Source organism: Falco peregrinus, chromosome 5, assembly GCF_023634155.1.
Source record: "Falco peregrinus isolate bFalPer1 chromosome 5, bFalPer1.pri, whole genome shotgun sequence".
NCBI classification, from domain to species: Eukaryota; Metazoa; Chordata; class Aves; order Falconiformes; family Falconidae; genus Falco; species Falco peregrinus.
The window spans coordinates 16,211,249-16,234,721 of record NC_073725.1 but is presented as its reverse complement, the minus strand read 5'-3'; the positions used below and the strand labels follow the sequence as shown (position 1 = coordinate 16,234,721).

Sequence of the window (23,473 nt, the reverse complement as noted above, 5' to 3'; positions counted from 1 at the left end):
GGATCCATCTTGGCACTTTATATGACCACACTGTGAATGCAATACAATGAGGATATCAATATTTAAAATACAGAAGTCAGAAGTGAAAGATGACAAATCTTTTTCATCATACCATCAAAATAAGAGAATCTACTTAGGGTCACCTGCACGTTGATGCTATGTGGGTGTCTGTTGAAAAGAAGTTTGGCCAACCTGCCTTAAGGGATGTTGATATCAAGAAAGATCCAGGCATATAAAAAACCAAGTATCAAAATATATCAATAGATCAGAAAGTATCATATTTGCACAAACTGACACTCTGGCTAGGATATGCAGTATACAGTAAAAGGATGTGACCTGGACTGCAGACAACTACTGTTGCTCTCCTGCACCTTCAGCTTTTCCAGAAGTTTAGTTTAGAGTTAAAACACGTTTATTAAATGCTGCTGAGATGCTCACATGAATGCTTATGCTGACTTACGTATTGCAGAATTAATTGTGTTGAGTTAACAGCACACTTGAACTGCTTCAGCATTATTTGATTTAGATTTCACACTAGTGAGCTGATGGTCTTGTGACACAACAGAGTGCTTGCCATTTCCACCTGGATGCTGTGTGCAAAGTGGAAGGGTAGTTCAGTCTTGGTATATTTGTACTGCAAAAAGGAAGAGTTTACTGGCTGTAGAGTGGAGGGCCTATGTCTTTAATCCAACCCCCTTCAGCTATCATGAAAAATACTGGAAGGGAAAAAAAAAAGTCAAACTAAACCCCTGATATTCTTTATTTTTATTATAATTTTAACAACATGAGTAAATTGAAATCTGTAAGCAAAGCAATTACATGAGGAGGGTCTAATAAAGTTGTTCAAGCTACAACCTACTTTGAGTGTTGAATCAAACTGAATAAAGCAGGCTGCTCTGATGGGGTTTTAGCTTCCACGAACATAATTGGCAGTGACATCTCCTTTTGCTTTAATGGCAATGGTCTTCTGTGGGCTGGGAGTTTCATAATCAGCTGAAAGTAAAAAACAAATAAAATTAATCACTACTACAAATAGGAAAATTGCTGAACCAAATACTATCCTCAGTTCAGCTGGTGAAATCTCATCAACTTCAGCAGGATCTGTTTATAAAATAATTTCTCCCTGACTGGAGCAGAAGAGCAAGTCAAAATCTGTGGATCAGATTCTCAGAGGTTCCATGACTAGTGGTGATTAAGGATCTTTAAAAAGCCCAACCAAGCAACCCAACCACTGTAAAGGCATTTAAGGTTATTCCCAGAGGACAAACATTAAGAGTCTGAACTATGGTTTTTCACAAAAGGTACGGTCAGTTGGCCAGATTCTGTCCTCGGGCTTCAGGGCAGGGGGAACTTATATGCTTAGAAAGGGAGGTTCCCCAGGATCACAGCTTTAATATTTGGACTGTATAGTAGGAGGTTGAGGGAAGGCATAATGTACCCGAGGCAAGAAACAACACAGCTGCTTTGCAGCCACCAATGTAGCCCCCAGATTCTGTACTAGCTTTATAATCTCACATCTCAAATCTTCAGGGAAGCGACATGTAGACCTACTGGCATATTCCTAAGAGTCTTTCCGCGGCAGGGCTGGAAACCAGTCATCTCCAATACGTCAGGAATCTCTGCACGACTGGATTCGGGGTGTTATTCCCCTTTGGCAACTGCTCCAAACGTCACCATCACCACTTAACCTTATGAAATACAAGAATCACCCTAGTCTTCCTGCTTCCAGCAACCTCACAACCCCTTCTCGGGGGGGCACATGTTCTCCATCCTCATGGCACACTTGCTTTTAAGGACAAGTACCTGCTTTGTTCTCCATCCAGAAGGCAGTGATACGCAGCAATGTCTTTCTCCAGCTGTTGTTTGCTGGTCAGCAGGTTTTCACGATCCCGCTGCTGCTGCTCGGTTTCTACTTTGATCTCTCCCATCTCAGCCTCCAGCTTGGAAATGACAGAGCCTAGGTTCTGCAGTTCGATGTCATGCCAGTGCTTGGCATCATATAAAGAGTTCTCCAGGCCCCTTTTCTATAAGGGCAGGACAGCAGACGTTAGAAGTCAGTTTTCCTATACTTCATAGTGATTTTTATTCAGGTTTGAACAAAATCTCTATTGAATATGCTTAAAGTGGAGATGTAATATTTTGATAATTCCTTTCTTTAGATACTTTGAAAAACGTGTATTATCATTACAAAGGTTGAGCCACCGTGGTTACAAGGTGCAGATACTCTTCACGTTGTCAAGTACTACCCACCCAGCAATCTCTGTGAAATTATTATTGAGTATGAAGACACTGAAGATTGAAATCTGGGGCCTGGTTGTCAAATATGTTACACTTGGTGCACCATGTCAATCAAGAAGAGGCCAGAAATGTCTGGCATCTCTGGAAGCAGTATCTGCTGGAAAATGGAATTTCTTAAGCCTGCGTGCCAAGACAGGAATGTTTTCCTCAGAAGGCATGTTGACTTTGCACAGAATATACCCACTGAAACCCCAACATTGCTTACCAAAGTTCTCAAAGATTCGGTTTCTGCTTGCAAGCTCTGTATTTTGCAGGCAGTTTCATGGAACTCAGTTCTAAGACCCTCCACCAGCTCTTCCTCCTGTGTTCGCACGGCAGCCATTGTTTCAGCCTGTTGCTAGTAAAAAATTGTGACTGTCACAGAATCATGGAATCATTTAGGCTGGAAAAGACCTTTAAGATCATTGAGTCCAACCCTTAACTTAGCACTGCCAAGTCCACCACTAAACCATGTCCCTAAGCACCACATCTGCAGGTCTTTTAAATACCTCCAGGGATGGTGATTCCACCACTTCCCTGGGCAGCCTGTTCCAGTGCTTGACAACCCCTTCAGTGAAGAAATTTTTCCTAATACCCGATCTAAACCTCCCCTGGTGCAACTTGAGGCCGTTTCCTCTTGTCCTGTTGCTTGTTATCTGGCAGAAGAGACCAAACACCCACCTGCCTACAGCTCCTTTCAGGCAATTGTAGAGAGCCATAGGGTCCCCCCGAGTCCCCTCCTCTCCAAGCTAAACAACCCCAGTTCCTGCCGCAGCCCCTCATAAGACCTGTGCTCCAGACCCTTCACCAGCTTTGAAAGATACAGCCTATTCAAATTATGGTTTAGTTTCCTTACATACCAAACTGACAGTTAATATTTTCACGGTTTGTGGCAATTTTGACTTTAAGTTTGATTCTTGTATATTAAATCCCTCAGTTGAATAATTCTGAATACTTCTTAGTGTCAAAATTACCACATTTCCTATGCATTTACTGTAAAAAGGCTTATACATATAAGCATATATATTTTATCTACGTCAACAAAAGCTATTCACCATTGATACTAGTACATTTAAAATGACCTATAAAAAGAAAACGTTGCTGGATTTCTTCATTTTGTAGCTATACTACAAATTTTTTTTGAGTGTTTTTAAAGTGGTTTTTAAAGACGTAAGTGCTTTCACTTAGTCTACTGGATTTCAGAAGTATTCACAGCTTGATTTTTCACACAGGATTTGGTGAGTAAGAGCAAGTCATATCACAGAGTCAGAAAAATAATTTCTGTTAATTGAATTAAGGTATTCTTATGCCATTTCATGCTCTTGTTGCTTGCAGGTTTTTATGTGTTTAGTTCAGTCTCCTTGGAAATAGGTGAAGGAAAAGGTACCTGAGTGAAAATGTCTATACTTTTTAATGAGGGCTGAGATCAGGTACCTGAGTGAAAATGTCTATACTTTTTAATGAGGGCTGAGATCATGGTTTTCAATCCAGAGCTCTGGGCTCTAGCAAATACAATTCTTCAGTCAAAACCTACATTTCTTCTAGTTGACACTAAAGTTAAACTATGCAAAATACTTCCATTCTACTGTGAAAATTCATCTTGACCCTGTCCTGCTTTTCTGATTATGCTTTCTTTTATTTTAAACGTAAGATCAAATTTAAAAAAAAAATCTGGGACCATGCACAGGAAATAATTTCTGTAATTTTTTAGGGTACCATAATATGAACCCCACACCTTGGCTGTTGTGAATGAAATAATCTCAGGTGCAGAAGGTCATTTTAGTACCATTTCAGTCTCAAGCAGAACTTAGGTTTATGAACCTGTGTTGCAGATGGCTGAGTTTCAATCCAGGCACCAAAACTGTCCTTTCCAGCAAATTGCACAGAGCCTGTATTTTCTAGAAATACTTTGTAGGGGCTTATGCTTCAGAGAGACGTAATCCCACCTCACTGATTCTGCTGAACCCAGCCTAGTGATCATGGACCTGCCATTCTGGAGTGATTTGCATCTCCTAAATTGTGTTGAGAGTGTAGTCTGCACGTTATTATGGTATGAAGACTATAAATGTCTCTTTTTAAAGTGATACATAGGGCAGAGAGGGGGCCTTTGCATCTATATTTATAGCCTACACCCATTACCTGAAGCCTGGCATCTCTCATTCACATTTACCCTGCTGGTGGCCCAAATGCTACCTATAAATCCAACTCACCATCACCACAGGTGATGCTGAAACTCCTCCAGGAGCTAGCCTGAGCTGATGTTAGTGATGTGAATGATAGAACAGGCAGGTAGAGTAGATGGAGGTAGCCACAACAGGCACTAAATACTGAGGATGATACAGCAAATAAGCACACACTGAATGAGCTCCAACACTTTTGGTACACACAAGGTTTTCCCATCCTCCTTACAGAATTACCAGCTGAGTCGCCCTAAGAGTCCGTGTGGAGGGTGCTGCTGGGTGTGACATTTGGCCTCAGCTTTGGGATTCCTTCTGTAGAGAAGTGCAGACATGTGCCACTAGACAATTCGTGTTTTCTGGGGGCTCTGCTCTTCCTATTCCTGAGATGCTTCACAAGGCAGATGCTATACCGAATTGTGATGCCCACAAACAACTGGAGGGAAAGGATGAAATCGTTCTCCTAAATCTTTATCATTTTGGTGCTTGAGCTTCCTAGGAATGTGTGGATTTCAAGCACCTCTGTACAGTTCTGAGCCAGCCATTGTGCAAGAGTGCAGAATCTCTCATTAGTCTGTTTTTCGTGGAATCAAGATAATTAAAGTATGATATGGACAGAACACCAACACCAGGGTCTGATCAGCATGATATCTGCAGAAGGAAAGTGACTTTTATAAGATCTTTAGAGTTCTGAGAACATGTTGGCAAAGTAGTAAAGAAAGGAAAAACAACTGATATAATCCACAAGATTTTTCAAAACTTTTTATGAGGTCTCGCATAGGGGATGACAGAGGAAAGTGTGTAATTGTGTGCTCAGGGAAGAGCATTGCCATGGATCAACAGCTGGTCAAGAGACGGGACATGAAGAGGAGGATTAATGTCTAGTTCCATTATGACAGAAGCTTAACAGCTCGATGCCTCAAGGTTTACAGCCTTGGGGATGAAACATGAACTAGAAGGATTTATGGATGGCAGAAAGCGATACAGATCAGCAGTGAGCAGGGGTGGATGTGCGGAATCAACCTACATGAATGAACAGCACCACATCATTAAGTAAAGCATTTTTCAGGGGAAAATACTAAATAGCTTGTGTGTCTTACAAGGGTTTAAATCACTGCTGTCAGTTCAGGGAAAGGTTTTGAGCATTATGGACAAGAAAGTGCAGAGGTCAAACCAATGGACTCGAGTTTCGAGGTTATACTCATCTAAAAAAGTCCCATGTGAAGCCCTGTTAGGTATGAATGGAAATTGGTGTGTTTTGGTGTCCGAATACCTGTGAAAAATCTAGCCAAGACTGCAGGTCTAGTCAGGAGACAAAGCAAACGAGGCAAGTGAATTAGAAAATAACAATACTGCACTGACGTCTAAGTCAGTGCTAGGACGTCATTTGAAATACCTTGGTCTCACATTGTCACAGCTACACTAAAGAGTGGGTGCAGGTAAAGGAAATTAAAATATTAGGGACCAAGGAAAACCTCACACAGAGAGATTAAAGAAACTAGTAATGAATAGCAAAGTTGAGGAGGGAATGGCTCGCTCTCTGATGTTGCAAAAGAGTAAGGACAAATTTTTCACAGTGTGGAATGGTGCAGCTTAGCCACATAAGATGGCATAAGTCCACAAGATTAGTTGAAAAAAGCTGAACTCTCATTATCTGTCTTAATAGGAATAATCTGAATAGATCTGTATGAAATACAAAACTGTATGAGATGTGAGATGCAAAACTGCATCATCTGGGTTTAATGAGAGGTATGCCTCGGGGAAAAAAAAATCTGGAATGTCATACCAGACCCTGTTCAGAACCAGAACTGATCTTTCCAGAAATCTGTGATGCTCTAATTCTTCCTCCCATCAAAAAAACCCCAAAACAGTATCAACTTAAACTAGTAGGAGCTTAGACCAAGAGGGCCAAGTAGAGATGGGCTAGGTATAAAAGACACGTTAATGGGATCCAGTCATCAGTCTAATATGAGCTGGCAGTTTTCTCCCCAAATGATATCTCTGAGCATCTGAAAGACCAGATATTGAAGGTATGAAAGAAATAAGAAAGAAGTTGTGAGGGTGTGTTTGCACAGGAGGAGGAGAAAGTGGAACAGAAAAGGAGAAAGCAGGACAGAAAAGTGGGAACACTGAAAAATTTGGTGCTGTTCAAAGTAATGCTCATTTTGCTGAAACCTGGTGGTGGGCCAGGAAGAGAGATTCTGGGAGAAGCTTAGGAGGCTACTGAGGATGCTTAGGCTTTTCAGGGCTGCGTATGCTTTGTATGGAGGCACTGTCTGGGCTCGTGTAGTTATTACTGTGTCACCGATTTCCTTTGGGCTGTACGAGCTGAAAATCAGGCCCCTGCAGACCAACCTTATGAAAAATTTGTTGAGTAACAGTCTGGCATGCTCACAAACTTGATGGGACCTCTGGGTTAAACTCCTCTGGTTGGCTGGCTGGCTCCTTTGTTATCACTGTTGTCACAGGATTTTTCTTGTTTTGAAAACAGACATGTACTCAGAGCTTGCATTTATCTCTGAAAACGTATTTCTTACTTTTTTTCTTGCTGTTTGCTTTCACTAACCCTGAATCCTGTCATGGCAGTTCTGTACCATCGAACAGGGGAGGCTATGTTTTTGCAAAATATTTCTTATAGCACAGCTGTAGTTATGATTTGCTGTGCCATGCTCTGCTGTAATAGCCAACTCAGAATGAGATGGCTGCTAACATACAGGATCATCTGCTGATCTTAATGCTTCAGCTCTGCAAAAATACTTACTTCAGTCAGCCAATTTGGAAAATGTGTGATCCTTCATGACAGAGAAAAAGATGCATTAAAAGGCTGTTTCAGACTCAGTGTCAGGAGAGGAGAGGCCTTTTAAAGGCAATAGCTATTATCATCACTTTTCATTTCTAAGTTAATAGCCAGTTTTCCCACTGCTGCCAAAGGAAACAATATCAAGAAGAAACCCACAAGGAGTCTGTAGCTGTATAATTAGTGTAGAGCAATCTGTTTTGCCCTTTTGCTTTATAGACCCTTGTAAATTGTTCAGTGGAGGAATGATGCTAGGAAGAAGGGTAATAACTGTGGCTTATCCTACGCAGAAGGTATCAACTGATTTTTTTCTCTTAGCCAACATTTCAGAGCCCTTAGAAGGTTCACACAAATATTGGTAGGGCCATTTCCACCTGTGTGTACACATTTAACTCTGTGTATGCCAAGAAAGCCACTGATATTTATGAGTGTATTTTCCCATGAGCTTGGACCAAAATCCTTTAGATTTTTACCATCTTTTTTGTTTCAAGAAAAAAACCAAACATCCAACCCTCCAAGTTACTACAGAGTATTAGGTGTTGTGTTTGCTTCAAATCCACTAAGGTTAGAGTGGGCTACAGAGTGCTTACCTTGGTACGGAGCAGGGCACCTGTCTCAGCACGATTCTTTTCAATGTCTCTCTCCCAGTGGATTCTGATTTTTTCCAGTATGTCATCCAGGCCACTTCCCAGGGGAACATCAAGTTCTTCCAGCTGAGATCCAGCAAGCTGCTTGTATAATACCTTCACATCCTTGAACAAAAATAACAGACATAAAAGAAGGTGAACCGGACAACTGAATGTGGTAGCTTCAGAGGCTCGAGGAAGAGCTCTTTCAGTGCCACAGAGAGAGTAATTAAATTTGGTCCCAAAAGGTGTCTACATTAATGACTTCGTGCACTGGAGGGTTTCTCTTGCAGATGTGGATTTGCCTTGCTTCTGCATAGGGAGTCTTACTGCAGATCTGGGGTGCTAGAAGTTGTTTCCCTCTTGGTGGAAGGACACTGAAGCCCTACACCAAGGCACTGCCTGGAGCAGCCCCCACTCACAGTGGGAAGTTTCTGCATCAGTCAGAGCTTGACACATGCGTACTGTGCACCCAGGACCTGAACCCATCACAACTATATTGCCCATAAAGCTGCAATGTGGACTCTGGGTCAAGGAACTAACAGCTTACAGCAAATCAGACCCTGCTCTTCCCTCTCTGCTGCACCACTCGATAACAAAGACATGCATTTACTGGGAGATACAAGTTGTGCAAAACAGCAGGAGGTCTACAGCCTTGCAGCTTGTGCGAGCCACGTGTGCTTCTATGCTTCTGTGCATGTACATGTTAGGTGAAGAGTACTGTCCTTGTCCGTGACAGCATTCTGTTCTTTATATATACGTGCTCCAAAAACATGTAAGCAGTAGAGAAATAGTGTGTTTAGAATTAGAATTGCATGCTTAAAGGTAGCACATCAGTTGTACATTGTGTTCAGGAACACAAGAATAAATGAGATTTGCACATGTATCTGAACTGTCTGGCACTATGATCTTTTTACATCAATCTGTTCATATGTGCTGTTAGCATAAGCAAAAATGTAGTGTAAAAGCCTCTGGGAACTGTGTAAACAATGGCCCCTGACAGTGGCAATACTGGAAAAAAACTGATGGAATTGTATGAATTACGAACCTGCAAGGATGAAAGCCTCAAAATGTGCCCACTCCAAGTTCATAAGAGCCTCAAAAGGACCTGACATGTATTACCTAGTGGGGGCACTTGAGGAAAGAAAGGTTTGAATTAGTTCAGAAAAATCCTTAGGACTTTCTGTCTCGAGCCAGAGCTCAGCTGAAGTAACTGCAATAGTTGCTTCCAGCCTTTATTCTATGACTTCTCTTGAGCAGCTTCCCTTGGTGATGCTGCCGTGGGAAAATCAAGTCTGTTCTGAGGTGGTTCTGCAAATGCTCAGATACTCCCAACGGGTAAAGAAAGGAGCATCCTTCTACCTTGCAGGGGCTCCTCGCTGGCTAAATGCAGAGCAGGAGGAGCTGTTGGAGAGGTGGTGTTCTTGTTACACCATGCATATGGGCAGAGAACAGCATCAGCGCCAGCTTTTCTGGTTTCACAGCAGTCATTGCAATACACAGAGGTTTAAGGGGGTTCCTGTATATTCCTAGGAATTTTCTGTTTTCCTTCTTATCAAAAATAACTTCCGTCTTTCTCATGCCATGCAGTGGTGTTGAAGCCACTGGTTATTTTCTGCAAGATGCCAGCCTTGGGATTAGCCTCATGAAAGTAGGGAGGGGATGAAGCAACCTCATCTTGGCAAACCACGTCACCGTATGCCTGCAATGTTGCTGAAATATGAAAATGCTGGAAAAATAACCTGTAAGAAATGTAAGGTAGGATAGTACCTTGCTTCTGTGAGGCATCTCAATTCAAGCTCTCTCTTACTTTTGAGGCATCCCCGCAATTGCTTGCTCTCCCTTATGTGGGATTAGTAGCAGCTCTGTATTCGAGCCTCCATCAGGTGAATGTAATGAGTAAGTGGGAAAGTATTGCAAAATTGGGTAATAATGGGCTTCCCTTCCAGCGGCCTGTCCCTGTGACTTGCTTCAGTGGTGTGTTGCGCAGGAGAGACATGGTTTTGGGAACTGAGCAGCTTGCTAAGCCAAGCAGGATATTTTCAGAAGAACCTGGTTAATGCTCAGTGTTAGTGCAGCAGGACCAGAGCTTGTTCCCTGCACATGCATTTTCTCTTTACATCTCTAGCTGAGAATCAGGTCTCACTGTTGAGATGTCTACATACAGGACTGTGCAGCCTTGTGACCATCATGTGGTGTCTAGCAGGAAAGGAAGTGATGACATCTCTTCCATGTCATATTTATCAGATGAGAACGGGTTAAAACTTAAATGTAAGCAAATTGATCATGCTTCAGAGGTTAGCTCTTTAACAGAGAAGAGGTAAGTAGGAGGGGGTTTCAGGAGAATCCCCCCATCCAGATGGCAGGCAGACCTTTTTAGTGCTTCTTTGCACTAGATACATGACACCAACTGGGTGAAACAGGCACACGTTGGCTTTGCAGTGTGCTGAGTCTGGACTTACTTCTTCATGATTCTTTGACAGCAAAGTTAATTCTTCTTTCATGCTCTCTATCTGACTCTCCAGATCCATTTTAGTTAAATTAGCATCATCAATCACTTTATATAGGGAATTAATTTCATCTTCCACTGCCTTTCTGAATGGCTGTTCATTTTCATACCTGCAGAGAAAAAAAAAGAAAACCCCAAACCTTAATACAGCACAGCTCAGCAAGAAAAACCTGCTTTTTTTTTAAAATGACACCGTTTATGCTAATTAGCTCATGTGTCCCAGACAGAGACACAGAAACACAGAAGATATACTTTGCTCTCACCTTGTCTTGCTATACTTGAATTTGACTGCCTGAAGTACCCTGTCATTAACTCAGAGTGTAATAAAAGAGGCCAAGTTAGCAGTCTGCACTAGGGTGGTTATCAGCCTGATAGGATTCCTGAATAAGCACGGAGCGGCATGCGGTCTCTTGCTAGATCTGGTATTTAGACACAGTATGACTATGGGTGGCTTTTTCTCTGCTTGGCTTTAAAATGAGAATAACTGCTCATTCATCTACATAAGAATTTTTCAGAGCTATGGTCAAAGAAAATATGTGTGCATCAAGGTTTTACTAATGGACAAGCTGATGTTTCAGGGTACCAGCCTGTGCTTAAGACCTAATGCCAGTGCTATTAAAATAAAGAGGAAATCTGAGTGGTTTGTTTGTCAACTAGAATTGCTGTTAAATCAAACGGCTCATTTCTAAATTGTGCCTGCAATGGTAAGGGAAATTGTGGCAGGCAGTTGCTATTTTATACTGCTGCTTGCTGCAATCGCTCTTGTTTTGTACCTTTTCATTTTAGGCTTTCCATTGAAAATGTGGCTGGGTTGCATGGTGAATCTGCTTCGGTGAGAGGCTTTTGTGTCAGACCTGGTGGCCAGGGAGGCTAGACAGGAGGGTTTTCAGGTTAGATGGGACCCAGCTTCATAAACAAGTCCTGCACTCTGCCGCCCCTTGAGAGCCACCTACTTTGCTGGAAGTTCAAGTGCTTGGGAAAGTGGCAGGTGATCCCAGTGAGAATTAGGAGCTTTTACTATGCAGTGGATTGATCTGACATTGGTTTTGTTATGTAGACTGCTTGTCCGAGTCAGATGACATTTTTAAGAAATATTTTTTAAAACTACTTAAAATGTAAGTGTAACCATGTACATAAAGACATAAAAAGAGTATCTCAGACTTGTACCTTTCTGAAATAAAAGGCAAACCTAAGAACATGATTAACACACTTTTTGATGTGATTAAATAAAATAATACCAGAGAGAGAGAGAGAAGTGTAAGGGATGATAAAAATCATAGGAGATAAAAATCAATTAGTTTGAAATACAGTTTATGTGTCAGATCTTGCAAAAAGCTATTTGTAAATGAATGAGTTCATTATGAGTAAATCTAGAAGGACCACATCTCCTGAGTAAAGAGCTTCATGCACTCATGTACATGAATATTAGGCTCTGCAAACAGAAAGACATTAAAAAAGTAGTTTGTCAGTATGTAAGATCTTCTTCTACTGTTCATTTCTTTCAGTAAAGACAAGGAAAATCAGTGCAGCCTGTTTCTGTTTTCTTAACTAACGTTTCCACACTGATGTTTGTAGTGGTGCAATTTTTGCTTTTCAGCTGCTGCAGCAGAATGATTGTTACTTCCAAAACCACTCATGTGGTACCAAAAATTAAAACTAAAAAGTACATGGAAGTTTGTCTTTATAAAAATGTCAACCCAAATTTGAATGAATACTGACCTCTCAGTAAATCAATGGTTGTATATCAAAGAATAGCTTAAGTAGTTTTGCTAGTGCACATTTTTGTTACTATAAATCTTCAAAATCTTCCAAAATAATGCTAGCATCGTAATTATTTTGCTGTTACAAACCCCTCCCAAGTCAAATGGTTGAATATTCAACTTAAAAGAACAAGCCCGTTCTACTCACTGAGTGTTACTCCCCTATAGAGTAAGCATTTGCCAAAGCAAAGTTTCAAAGAAAGTGGCCAACTAGGTGCCACCACAAGACTACCTGTCTTTAAAGTCTTCAGCACAGGCTTGAATGTTCTCGGTGTGCAGCATAAGACGAGCATTTTCAAGGACTGCTTCACCCACCTAGAAGAAAGAGAAAACAGAGCTCAAGCAATGAAGAGCTTCAGCACATTAGCTATGTGCACTGTACGTGTATCTTAAACAGATGTATAGGTTTGATTCTGAAAATAGTCCTTTAGCCTAGGGCTGTTTAAGTGACTCATTCCATATAACAAATGAATTTTGTACATATAAATTCACAAATTCTCTGCAAATAGGCTGTAATTTGTTATCGAACTGTTCATTGCTCCTAAGCATTCATCTTCTTGTGGAAACACATTTATTCTGATCGTCAGCTGGTCACAAGGGGCAAAATTCATTACTGCGCGCAAGGTACGTTCATCATTTTAGTCCCACTTACATTTTCTAAATACAGTTTAAGTAGCACTTATGCAGTTCCTATTCTACTTCCCATATCAGCAGTCCTCTTCAGGGTTGTCATCTTCAGTGAGCCAAGGGATACTTGTTGCTCATGCCACCTGTGAGCCGTCCTCAGCTCCCAGAGCGTCACTTTTCTTCTCTGATGGAATCCTGTAAGCTCTTGCGAAAGATATGTGACCTGAGGAGCAGGCAGTCTTCAAAGATTATTACACTGAATGTGAAGTGCTTTGGAAAGATTGTGCAAATAAGACAGACCATGGTATCATTGCTTTGGCTCTGGGGTCTATCTTTAGTGCCTAGGATGCACTTTGAGGGGTAAGCAAACTGAAAGGCTTGTGACATAGCAGCTTGTTGTGATTCAAGGTTATATAAAATGATAAAAAGGTAAAAAAAGACCACTGCCTGCCCTGAAGTCACATGTGCACTGAGCTATGGAGGTGACCAAAGACATGCGGAGTTTGGTAGCAGGCTTAGAGCGATCACATCTGCAAATACCTGTCTGGGGCCTCCAGCCATCCCATGGTCCATGCTGTCACTCGGGAGGAGCTCCACTGAACATCTCTTGGGTCTTTTTCAGGAGATACACATGGAGATTTGTAGTTGAAACTAAACCACCACATGAATAAGAGAAGCTTTTTTTATGTGGGCCAGGAGAGTTCTTGAAGCAGGAATGTTTCTTTAGATAATTAAGTCTGCAATTAAATGAGCTTGCAAATTCCCCTGAAGCATTCTGCTCCCCTGAGGTGAAACGGGCCATGCAATATGGAGACATCAAGGCTGCGTCCAGATAAGTTACCTCAAGTACCGCCAAGTGGGAACATTGCCTTAGTATGGCCCCACCTGCTTTTTGGCCTGCTGCTTGGTGACAGGGTGGAGGTGGACATGCAAGGCTGAAGCATTTCTACATGGTAACTAACATTCACCCTTACTGCTTACTGCTAGAGCTTACTGCTCCAGATGTTTTACAAATGGTTGGACAAACAAATATGAAATATCTGAAGGCATCTGATGAGGAGAGGTCTGGAGGAATAACCTATTCCCCACATTGAGATGTCCATAATGGATCATGAAGTTAAAAGCACTCTATATCTTTTAAATCAGAGGAGGCACGAGAGTTAAACAAAGTGGTTTGCTTACTTCTCACCTGCTGTAAGGAACAAAAAGGAAAGGCAGCTGTGGCTGGAAGCCTGGGACTGGAACTCTGTTCCTGCCAGCTCCAGCTTGGAGCTTAGCTTCCAAGGGAAACAGAGCTCATGCCATTGCATGGGCGGCCAATTTTTCTTTAATAACTCTGTGATTTCTTAGCCAATTCCAACCAAATGATCGAGGGGTAGGCCACCTCAGGGACATGCAGCTCTAACATGTTTCATGGAAATAGCATCTAGGCAGAGGAGAGAGGTCCCATGAATACTGTCACTGGGCAAAAAAGTCCCAGTTTTGGCATAGAGAAAATTAAGAGAGCGCAGTGAACGCGCAGGAGGCAGAGATGTTATGAAAGCCCCAGATGTGGGAAAGAGATGGTATCTCACAGCACACCAGCCAGCTCTGCTGTGCGGCACACAAATACAGAAGACTTTATATGCTCTCTCGCACGTAGAACTGGCTCTTCTTTATTGTTCACCCCCTTATTTCCTTCTCCCTGCTTTTTTGCAACCCCACTTTGCCAGCACTGGCCTAACTCCTCAACTCCTGGGTCGTCCCTTCTGCAGCATTTCAGAGTGGCTGGCCAGACCCAGGACTTTGCGGATGTGCTGCTCTGCTAGCCTCAGGTCCCCTTGCACCAGGAAACCTGAGTTTCTCCAGAAAGATGGAGAAAAGACATTTAGTTTTTACATGCCAGCAGCATGGATGTAGTAGAAGCTCTGAATTTTTTGGTGTTTTTTCCTTCTTCCTTTTTTCTTTTCTTTTCTTTCCTTTTTTCCTACAGAAGTTATTTTGTCTTCCTGCCAACTCATACATGTGTGGATCTTCATAGAAGCTTTTATTTTTTTCCCTGACTCAAATCAGGAAGCAGAAATGCTGCCCTGTGATTTGCCCTGTCCTGTCAAATCAAACTTATTGCCTCCGGTAGTGAGCCCACACGGTTACAGTATTTGACCTAAAGTCTGATGAAAATGAATGTCTTTGAGAGAACTGGGAACATCCCATGAGGAAAAGTAGCATTAAATCCTGTGAGCTGCACAGTGCCACACAGAGGTATGTTAATGGCTAAGTTTAGAGGCTGAATGCAGTGTAAAATGGCTGCAATGAAAGCAGAAGGGAATAGCTGGTGATTTGCTGCTGCTGGATTTCTGCCTTATACGGAGACAAACTGCAAGTGCTTTTCAGTAGCAATCTTACAGTTTTATGGAGTCATTTGAGGTGACTTCTCACCTACCCCACAGTGGATGTCTTTACCAGAACCCTGGTAGCACACATTCCTGAGGACTTCATCAAAATCCAACTCCCCTCTTCATAGACCAGCAGCTAATGACAACGGTTCAGTGAAAAAGTCCAGAGCTTTCCAGAACTGCACACAAACCCGAACTGTGCCATATAAGTAAAAATGTTATAAAGAAGTCTAATGTTTGGAAGGCTTCAGGGATGAATGTTGCAGTGGGAGCCAGCACTTTCAGCCCTCCTGGAAATCAGCTGCGTATGCTTCAAATCCAACAGTAAACTTAGGATAAACAATGACACGGTAGTTTCTGTGTAGAAACCAGGTTTCCTGAAAAATTACCACGTGATCTGTGAAAGCCCTTTCCTAGGCTTCAGAAGAAGAAATGTAAGACTTCCATCTAGTGGCTCTTTTGTTTGATTTAATTCTCCTAATAATCAACAGCTGGGTGCAAACATGCAGCATTAGTGACATGGATTCGTAGCTACATTGCTGACACACATACCAAAATGCATGAGGCAGGAGTTTTGGAAACACCCTTCTTTGTGTCCATTGGAAATGAGAGGGTTTGCAATGCTGCAAGCACTTAGACATTGCCGCCTCTGCTTGTAAAGCAGAAGGCAACACTGTCCTGCCTTGCAGGGCTTCTGGGAGGCTTAAGTCACTGATGCTCATGTGGCATTTAAATGGACAAAATGAGAAGTGTTTTAAAAATGCAAATGTTATTACTAATAATAGCTCCTTTAAGTCACATACTGTCTTTCGACACTTGGATCTGTGATACACATACACCTTTTGAACATGATTTTTTTCAGCTCTTGAATTAACACTGAATATTTGTGGTATAAAACATCGTCACTAAAAAGCAGCAACAATTTTCTTTAATTTCATTGCGGTTTTATGGACATGAAAATGCAATTTTCATTTTTAGGAAAAAAAATCAAAATCTGCATCAACATACTGGCCCATTTACTGGGTTATGACTGGTAATAAGGAAAACTAGCTGCTTCCAGGGAGTTTGCAGGCTCCAGCCTTGATAAGGTGTGATGTGATACAGACACTTATGGGGAGACCTTATCCCTGCTGACTGGCAGTGTTTGATTTTTAAGAGAGATCTGACCAAGCTTGGCATTGCAAGATTTAATATGTCTTCCAGATTCTTAGCTATGTTTTATCGATAGCTTTGTATAGTTTTGCTGTTCTTACAAATGCCTAAATCTTTTCTGAATGCTGCTAAATTTGTGGCCTCAGGTGTGGTTTAAATATTTATGTAATGGAAAATTATCTGGCTTTTAAGTTCACTTCAGTTAAAGCAAATGATGCCTCTGTGGAGAAAGATCAGAAGATGGCGGTCTAGGCTTCCTTTCCACACACAGAAGGAAGTGGTTGGTATCAGCCCATTGCCTCCAACATGTTTTAATTCACGACTAAATCAAGCTAAAAGCATGCAACCCCATGCTTGCTGCTCAGGTGCCAAGCAGTAAAATCATAACGCTTTTGGTCATGCTTTCTGTGCTGAACCCCTTCTCAGAGCCTGAAGGAGGAAAACTCAAAGGTAGCAAGAGTGGCATTTGTTGCATTGCCTCGGGAAAGGTGATACCTAGAGACAGGCTGGCAAGATTGATGGGTCCTTTGCCGATCCCTGCTGCATCCAGGAAAAAACTTCATTTATACATTATTTTCGAGTAAACAGGCCTGCATCAAAGAATGCCTGGTTCTCAAAGCAGGAGGTAACTCCTAAAGAAACAATCTGTAAAACCTGTAATGTTGCCTAAGCACAAGGAGGAAACCTCCGCGCCCCACCTCACAGCTGTAGGTGAAGGTAGTCCAAGGTTGTGCTGTTGGAGGTGGCTGAGGACATAATTAAACCTACTTTATTGCCATCCTCTGTACGGCAGTTGACCAAGCTCTGCACCATTTTGTGGGAGTTCATTGTGCCCTTAGATGAGTAGCAGAATGCTGTTTTGCCCATTTACAGACACTACACATGGTGTTGGCGTTAGAGTGTGTTACAGATAATACTCAGCTGCTCCTGGCCCCACAGCAAATAAATTACTGGGTGCGAGTCCAAATGCGGCGATTCCTCAGGCTGTGGGCCTCCAGGCTTAGTACTAACACTGAGTAAATGCTGACAGTAAGTCCAGGTGCAAATAAAAGTATCTCTATGGAAAAACGGTGATTTTTCAGATGCTGCCGACCATGCACAGGAATCACAGCAGTGATAACATTGGTCCAGGATGTTGATTCCTTCTGCTTTTGTGTTTACTCCTGTGATCTGAACCACGCTACGTGCCATCTCATAGACAAAATAAATCTCTGTGTCTCCCACTCAGCCGTAATTGAATGGTCACGGAGGCTGAGCTACCCGCTCCTCTCCATACACTCACTGAGACTGTTTCAAGCATCTGCTCTTCTCAGGTGCTACCCTGCTCTGTGGGAAGGAACTGCCATTACAAACAACCTCCTATTCTGCAGAAGTGACACATTTGATTAGAGAGAGATTTTCCCACAAGAAGACCAGGATAAAGCCTGCAGAAAAGGAGTATGCCCAGGGTAAAATGCGATGAATTTGTATTTCTGTCACATGAATTCCTCTCCGCAAGGATTTCTCATTTCCTGCAAAAAATCCTCCCATTTTGTGCCTGTCCCAATTAGTGTGTGTCCACCTGCTCTGCTAAAAACCAGCTGCCCGGGCTGATAATTAATGCTGTGAGCTGGATAGCAGCTTCCCATCATTCAGCTCCTGTCAGTGATCCCCTGCTGCAGTAATAGCTCTGACAATTGCAATGAAACACGAGTGGTTTTTCCCCTGAGGGAGCCTCCACTCATACCCTCCGAGTCACTCATTGCCACATTTTTCCCCAAGCTCTGTCTCTGGGAGAAATGCTGGCACCCGGTTGTTATTGCTGGGAGGACAACTACTTGAAATTTGGGATGCTGGAGCACATCCTAGGAAGGGCAGGAGGGAAATGGAACCTCGGGTCCGCTGGGGTCTCTCCTACCCCACTGTGGAGATGAGCCCATCACATTTCTGATTTTGGGACCAGGAGAGCCCTGTGTGGCCATATCCTTGTCTTCTCACTAGCAGCGCAGGAGGAAGGGGCTCCTGTCTAGACCCCACCCCCACTTGTGTATTTTTCTTCCCTGCTTCTTGTTCAAAAACTGTTCCTATTGTGGACATTTGGGTTAAACCAGGTGGCTGCTTAAGTGGCTTTCTGCCCTAAAACTTTCACAGCTGCTTCATGCGAATGGCACCAAGGGGTTTTATGGCTGCCAGGCACCCCTCCCGGCTGAATTCACAGGGCTGGCAGGGAATGAAAATGAATCCTCAGATTTTGCAGTAGGCTGAAAGAAGTATATGTCACATTAAGGTGGATGTGGACATCTACACAAAATCTATTTACAAAAAATACATCTAGAAATGTATCTTCCAGGTATCTCTCATTTCTGTTCACCCGCTCCTGGACACCTTTTACTTTTCCTACTGGGACGTGCCGTGGCAGGAGGGTCTGACTTCCTGTGATTGCAGCCGTTTCTGCAGCAACTGATTTTGATGCAGCTTTAATAAGTGTGACAGTTTCAGTGTCGATGCTGGCATACTTTTAGCAGTTAGCTCCAGGGTGAATGAGTGGGGCTGGATGAGGTCCTACTTTCATTTTGGTTAGATGTTTATTATAAAAAAAGTGAAGAAACCTATTAGTCAGAACTGTACATAGCAGCTCAGATTATATCTGAGAAAGTCAAAACCCATTAAGTGATGCCTCTTTTATTGATTTAATTGAAGTAATTCAGAAAACTTTATGTGTTCTCTAATGTGTTTTAATGGTGAAGTAGATATGGATGGTGCTAATCTTTTTCTCTTATTTTCTGTGTTACTTGCAAATGCTACTACTACATAGCTCTATTTTTCTGATTTTATATAGGAAGAGCCCAATATTCAAGCCAGATTTCATTATGAGCTGCTCTTACTCATAAAGAGAGGAGGGTAGAAGCAAGGTGGCAGGATGACAATATAAAGAAAGGTTAAAAGGAAAGCCATTTGGGTGAAAAATTATTATATGAGTAGATTCATCTGCACTACAAAGTTGGGGTTTCCTATAAAGAAATACCAAACAGTCCTTCCTAAGGTACCCACAGTTCTACTTTTTTTGATCTTAACTGTAAGCCCTGGTAGTTTTTACAGGTGAGGTCTACAACGGCAGAATGGGACACACCTAGAAAACACGGGATGGCGGCTGTAAAGCATTAACCCCCATCTCCCATCATAGTCCCCATGTACCTCAGTGAGATGATAGGTTCAAGGGTGTGGCTTTTCGTAAGCACCCCATATTCAGAGCACCCATTGGCTTCAGCAACTAGCCACTTCAAGAAGCTTTATAGAAATATAACTTATATTAGCAGCAACAATTAGTCATTCACCAATACAAAAAGATAACAGCTGTAAAAGTCGGTGCTTAACTGGGTGTTTCTGCTGGCACGACCTTTGTTCAACAAGCTTACACCGCCGCATTCAGGGTTCAGATGACATTTGTAGTATTCTGGGTGAAGGTCTGCCCTAAAAATTCAGCACACCATAAAAATACACCTTCTTCTATGCTGGAGTAAAACTCTGGCCAGCCCAACGTAAAACACACAATTGTCCCAGGGAATTTAAAAGTTGTCTTTCAGGCTTTCTGGGGACCCACCGACGGCATGTTCTGTGCCTGCACCAGTGCTGCTGGGAAGAGATGTGCAAGATGCTGGGTTCCAGCTCTTCAGGGTCCTGTCCGCTCCCGCTGGCTGGGAGTCGAGAAGCCAGGACTTGAGAGGTGCCCTGAGACCTCAGGGGACAAAGCCCCATGTATGCTGCAAGCAGGACATCAGCCTGTAAAGTCTTATTGGTCTTACTGGTCAGCAAAAGAGCTGCTGCTTGTCCCCGAGGTCAATGCAAACACCATTTTGCACCCCCACAATAAACACTCTCCCAAAGAACCCGCAGCCTGTGCCGTATGGAGAAGGTGGGAGTAAGGGATAGCAGGGTGGTGACAAAGGGAAAGAAAGGAGTCACTCATTTTTAGCCATGTAATTATTATTTTTAAATAAATAGACCTTTTGAAAATGTGATTAAGCGAACAAGGGAATCAAGTAAAAATCTGAATTGCTAATGAAAGAAACCCAACCAACCAATGTGCTTATAATGATATCATGTTGAGGGAAAAAAACTAATTCGGTCCTAGCAGTTGTCTTTTAATAATTTTGATGCTCAGTATAATAACCACAGCTAAGAAAAAAAATAGTATGAAAAACCCCCACCCATTTTAATCAGCCCAGATATCACGCCTTGGGGTGCATTTCAATCACCCCCATGTGCAGGACGCCCAAGGCAATTCTCCTGCTTAATAGGCATTTTCCACAACACACTGTGAAATGATAATGCTAATTATCATGAAGACAGATTTAAAACCCTCCGTCTAGGGCACCGTGCCTTGAAATCAGGCGGCATTCATCAGCAGCATCAACCCTCACCACTCAAGGTTGCTAACTACTCCTGAAGCTCCCCCTGTCCCCCCTGCTGCCAACAGCACTCCGGTGCTCACCTGATGGTAAATGGCCTCCCAGTTCTCCCGCAGTGCTCCCCAGCTGCCCACGCTGGCCGCTTTCTTGTCCAGGTAGACTCTGATGTGCTCCTCTAGCTCTTGGTTGACCTGCTCGAGAGCTCGCACCTTCTCGATGTACTCCACCAAGCAGCCGTTCAGGCTCTCATAGGAGAGACCCCTGCCCTTCTCCAACCCCGGGGCCAAGGGCACAGCAGCAGAGGAGCTGCGCAGACCCTGGAGGAAGACGCTGCTGATGCCCAGGGCTCTGCGGGACACTCGGGTGCCCAAGCTGCTCACGCCGCCGGTGGGGACGGTTCCCACGTAGACGCCGGGGGGTCTCAACAGGCTCCCTCCACCCCCGACACTCACTCGGCGGCCAGGTGGCCCCGAGCTCTCGGCCGCGGAGGAAGAGGGCTGCTGCCCCCCCCAAGAAGGACGACCGGCGCCTCGGCAAGGGCATGCTGCCGCTCCAGCCCGCCGAGCACCGCCGCTTAGCCCGGCCGCCTTGCCCCGCACTGGCGGGAGGGATGTGCCGAGCCCAGCAGGTTGGGGCTTGCGTGGGGTTTCGGCTTTGTGTGACGGCTTTCTGGAAGGGGGGCTTTGTGCTGCCTGGGAGCGCCTGTCACATTGTCTGGGCGGCCGCTGGGTCAGCAATCCCATTTCAGGGGAAATCTCTCTGCTGCTGCTGCTGCAAATGTGGCAGATGAGAAGCACAATGGTGTTTACAGGGAGAGCGGGACGGGGATTCAGTACGACGTACGTGTTAAAATACCAGCAGTGTTTTCTACACTGACACCCAGATGATTTCCTACCCTTATACCCGCAGGTATCTACACCTATGTTACAAATGCATTGGCTGCTCACACCCATGCTTGCTCCAGACTGTCTCCTGCGGCAAGATGTTACCTAAAGTTAGCAAAACCCAAACTTTTGAAGAGCCAGCAGGGACATGGCCAGGCAGAGCTGAGCCAGCCTTTTGCTGCCACAGAGCCTCGAATGCTCCCTCGGCCCTGCTGCAGTTTCTGGATTTCTCTGCGCTTTGGCTTCACCACTCGACCAAGGCACGTTGCCCCAAACCCAGCAGATTCTAATGAGGGACAAGCACCTGCTCAACGGTTTAACATCACATCAACTGCACTTGGTCTGTTCAGCAAGGGCCCCTTCCTTTTTGCCTGCATAACGTGGCAATAATGGTGCGGTGGGGTCCTTCACCATACAATGTCAGGTATAGCTTTTTCTACCTACACACAGGGATGCTTCACAGTCAGGATGCCAGACTTGTTCCAGGGTAGGACTACCATGTGTGCATCTTTGTAGGCATGCCTGTAATGTGCTGATGTTGGGCATTGCCCTAATGCGGTGTAGGTTTGTACAGGGGCGGTGGTGAGTCTTTGGCGAGATGGAATAAAATCAGAAATCCCCGTCTTCCGCGGGTGCCTAATCCTGGCTTGCCGGGTTGGTGGCTGGAGTCTGTTTCACTTGTTTTTTAAGTCTGAAAACTGTGAGACTGCCTACAGTCAGCATTGCCTACAGTCAGATCACCGTTTCCCGGTTGTGTGAAGCCTAGGAATAGCGCAGCATCTCACAGCTTTGCAAGTATTTTTGGCTAGTTTCTAGGCATTCTGCATTTGGATCACCAAGCAAACTGTGTTGGCTGAGTGAGAGGAATCCTCCTCTATTTCTTACACACATTTTCAGCATACTTCCTCTGTGTCAAATAAAACTACCTTGCAAGAGAATTACCATGTACAGAAAACAAATGTAAAAACACAGACTTTTTTGCAAGGAATTGAAATTAGTTCTCTGTAACCTTATTTTCTCTTTCCACCTCCCTGTTGAAATGGAAGAGGAAGGTCTTCGTGAGATTGCTTTCCCTCTTGGCATGACTGTCTGGAAGTTTTTACTCACAAATCAACCAGTGATTTGCAGGAGCCCACTTAGTATTTGATCGTGAGGATCACGGCTATCATGTTGCATAGCATTTATCCCATGGTGAAAAGATATATTCCCAAAGAGCCCAATCCATGTCCATGCACAGCCATGTCTTCCTGCCTGCCCTGGTCACCTTGTAGGGAAGTGGTGCTTTACTCTGTGATACTGAGCAGAAAATCAAATACCTAGGAGAGACCCTGTAACATTACAATTTTCTAATTTTAGGAAGCCTGTGGCCCACATTCAGGTTTGTGCTTCGGCACAGTAGACATGCACATGTGGGACAGGGAGAAAGGAGGGACAACAATGCCACTGTGCCCCCTGGTCCTGGGGGGAGCTGCGTCTTGGGTTGATTCCAGCCATCATTTAGTAAAGCTGTCAGGTTGCTCTGACTAACTGCAGCCACCAGCACACTGCTGGCAGGTGGGAACAGCTGGACCAGATGTGCTGCTGCTACAATTCCCTTTTCTGGTACCAGCCGTGGCTGCCCTTGAACAAGGCATATGGTTAATAATGCTATGCCAACCCTGTCCTGCTCAAACTTCCCTTTCACACAACCAAGCGATAAACCTGAGCACCTAGTGGCACGGAGCAGCCAGCTGGAGCAGGGCGTAAAATCCCTGCTCCTGATGAAGTGAGGAGTGCAGGTAGAAAATAATCTACAAGGACTGACAGCCAGAGGTGTGGAGAGGCCAGCCGAGACCTGAAAGGACAGAGGCCATTTCACTTGCTGAACGATACAAAAAAGGAAATTTCAGAAGCAAAACTGA

General features: G+C 43.7%; 1 protein-coding gene across 1 annotated transcript; it reads right to left on the bottom strand.

Annotated features, from left to right (window-relative positions):
- Nucleotides 1-1,530: 1,530 nt before the first annotated feature.
- Nucleotides 1,531-21,379, bottom strand: BFSP2 (beaded filament structural protein 2). The gene is given in 8 exon segments (XM_055805473.1): nt 1,531-2,024; nt 2,504-2,635; nt 7,842-8,003; nt 10,340-10,496; nt 12,379-12,461; nt 12,826-12,996; nt 20,772-21,197; nt 21,199-21,379. Coding segments are annotated over 8 exon segments (1,416 nt in total). The 5' UTR covers nt 21,232-21,379; the 3' UTR covers nt 1,531-1,772.
- Nucleotides 21,380-23,473: the final 2,094 nt, after the last annotated feature.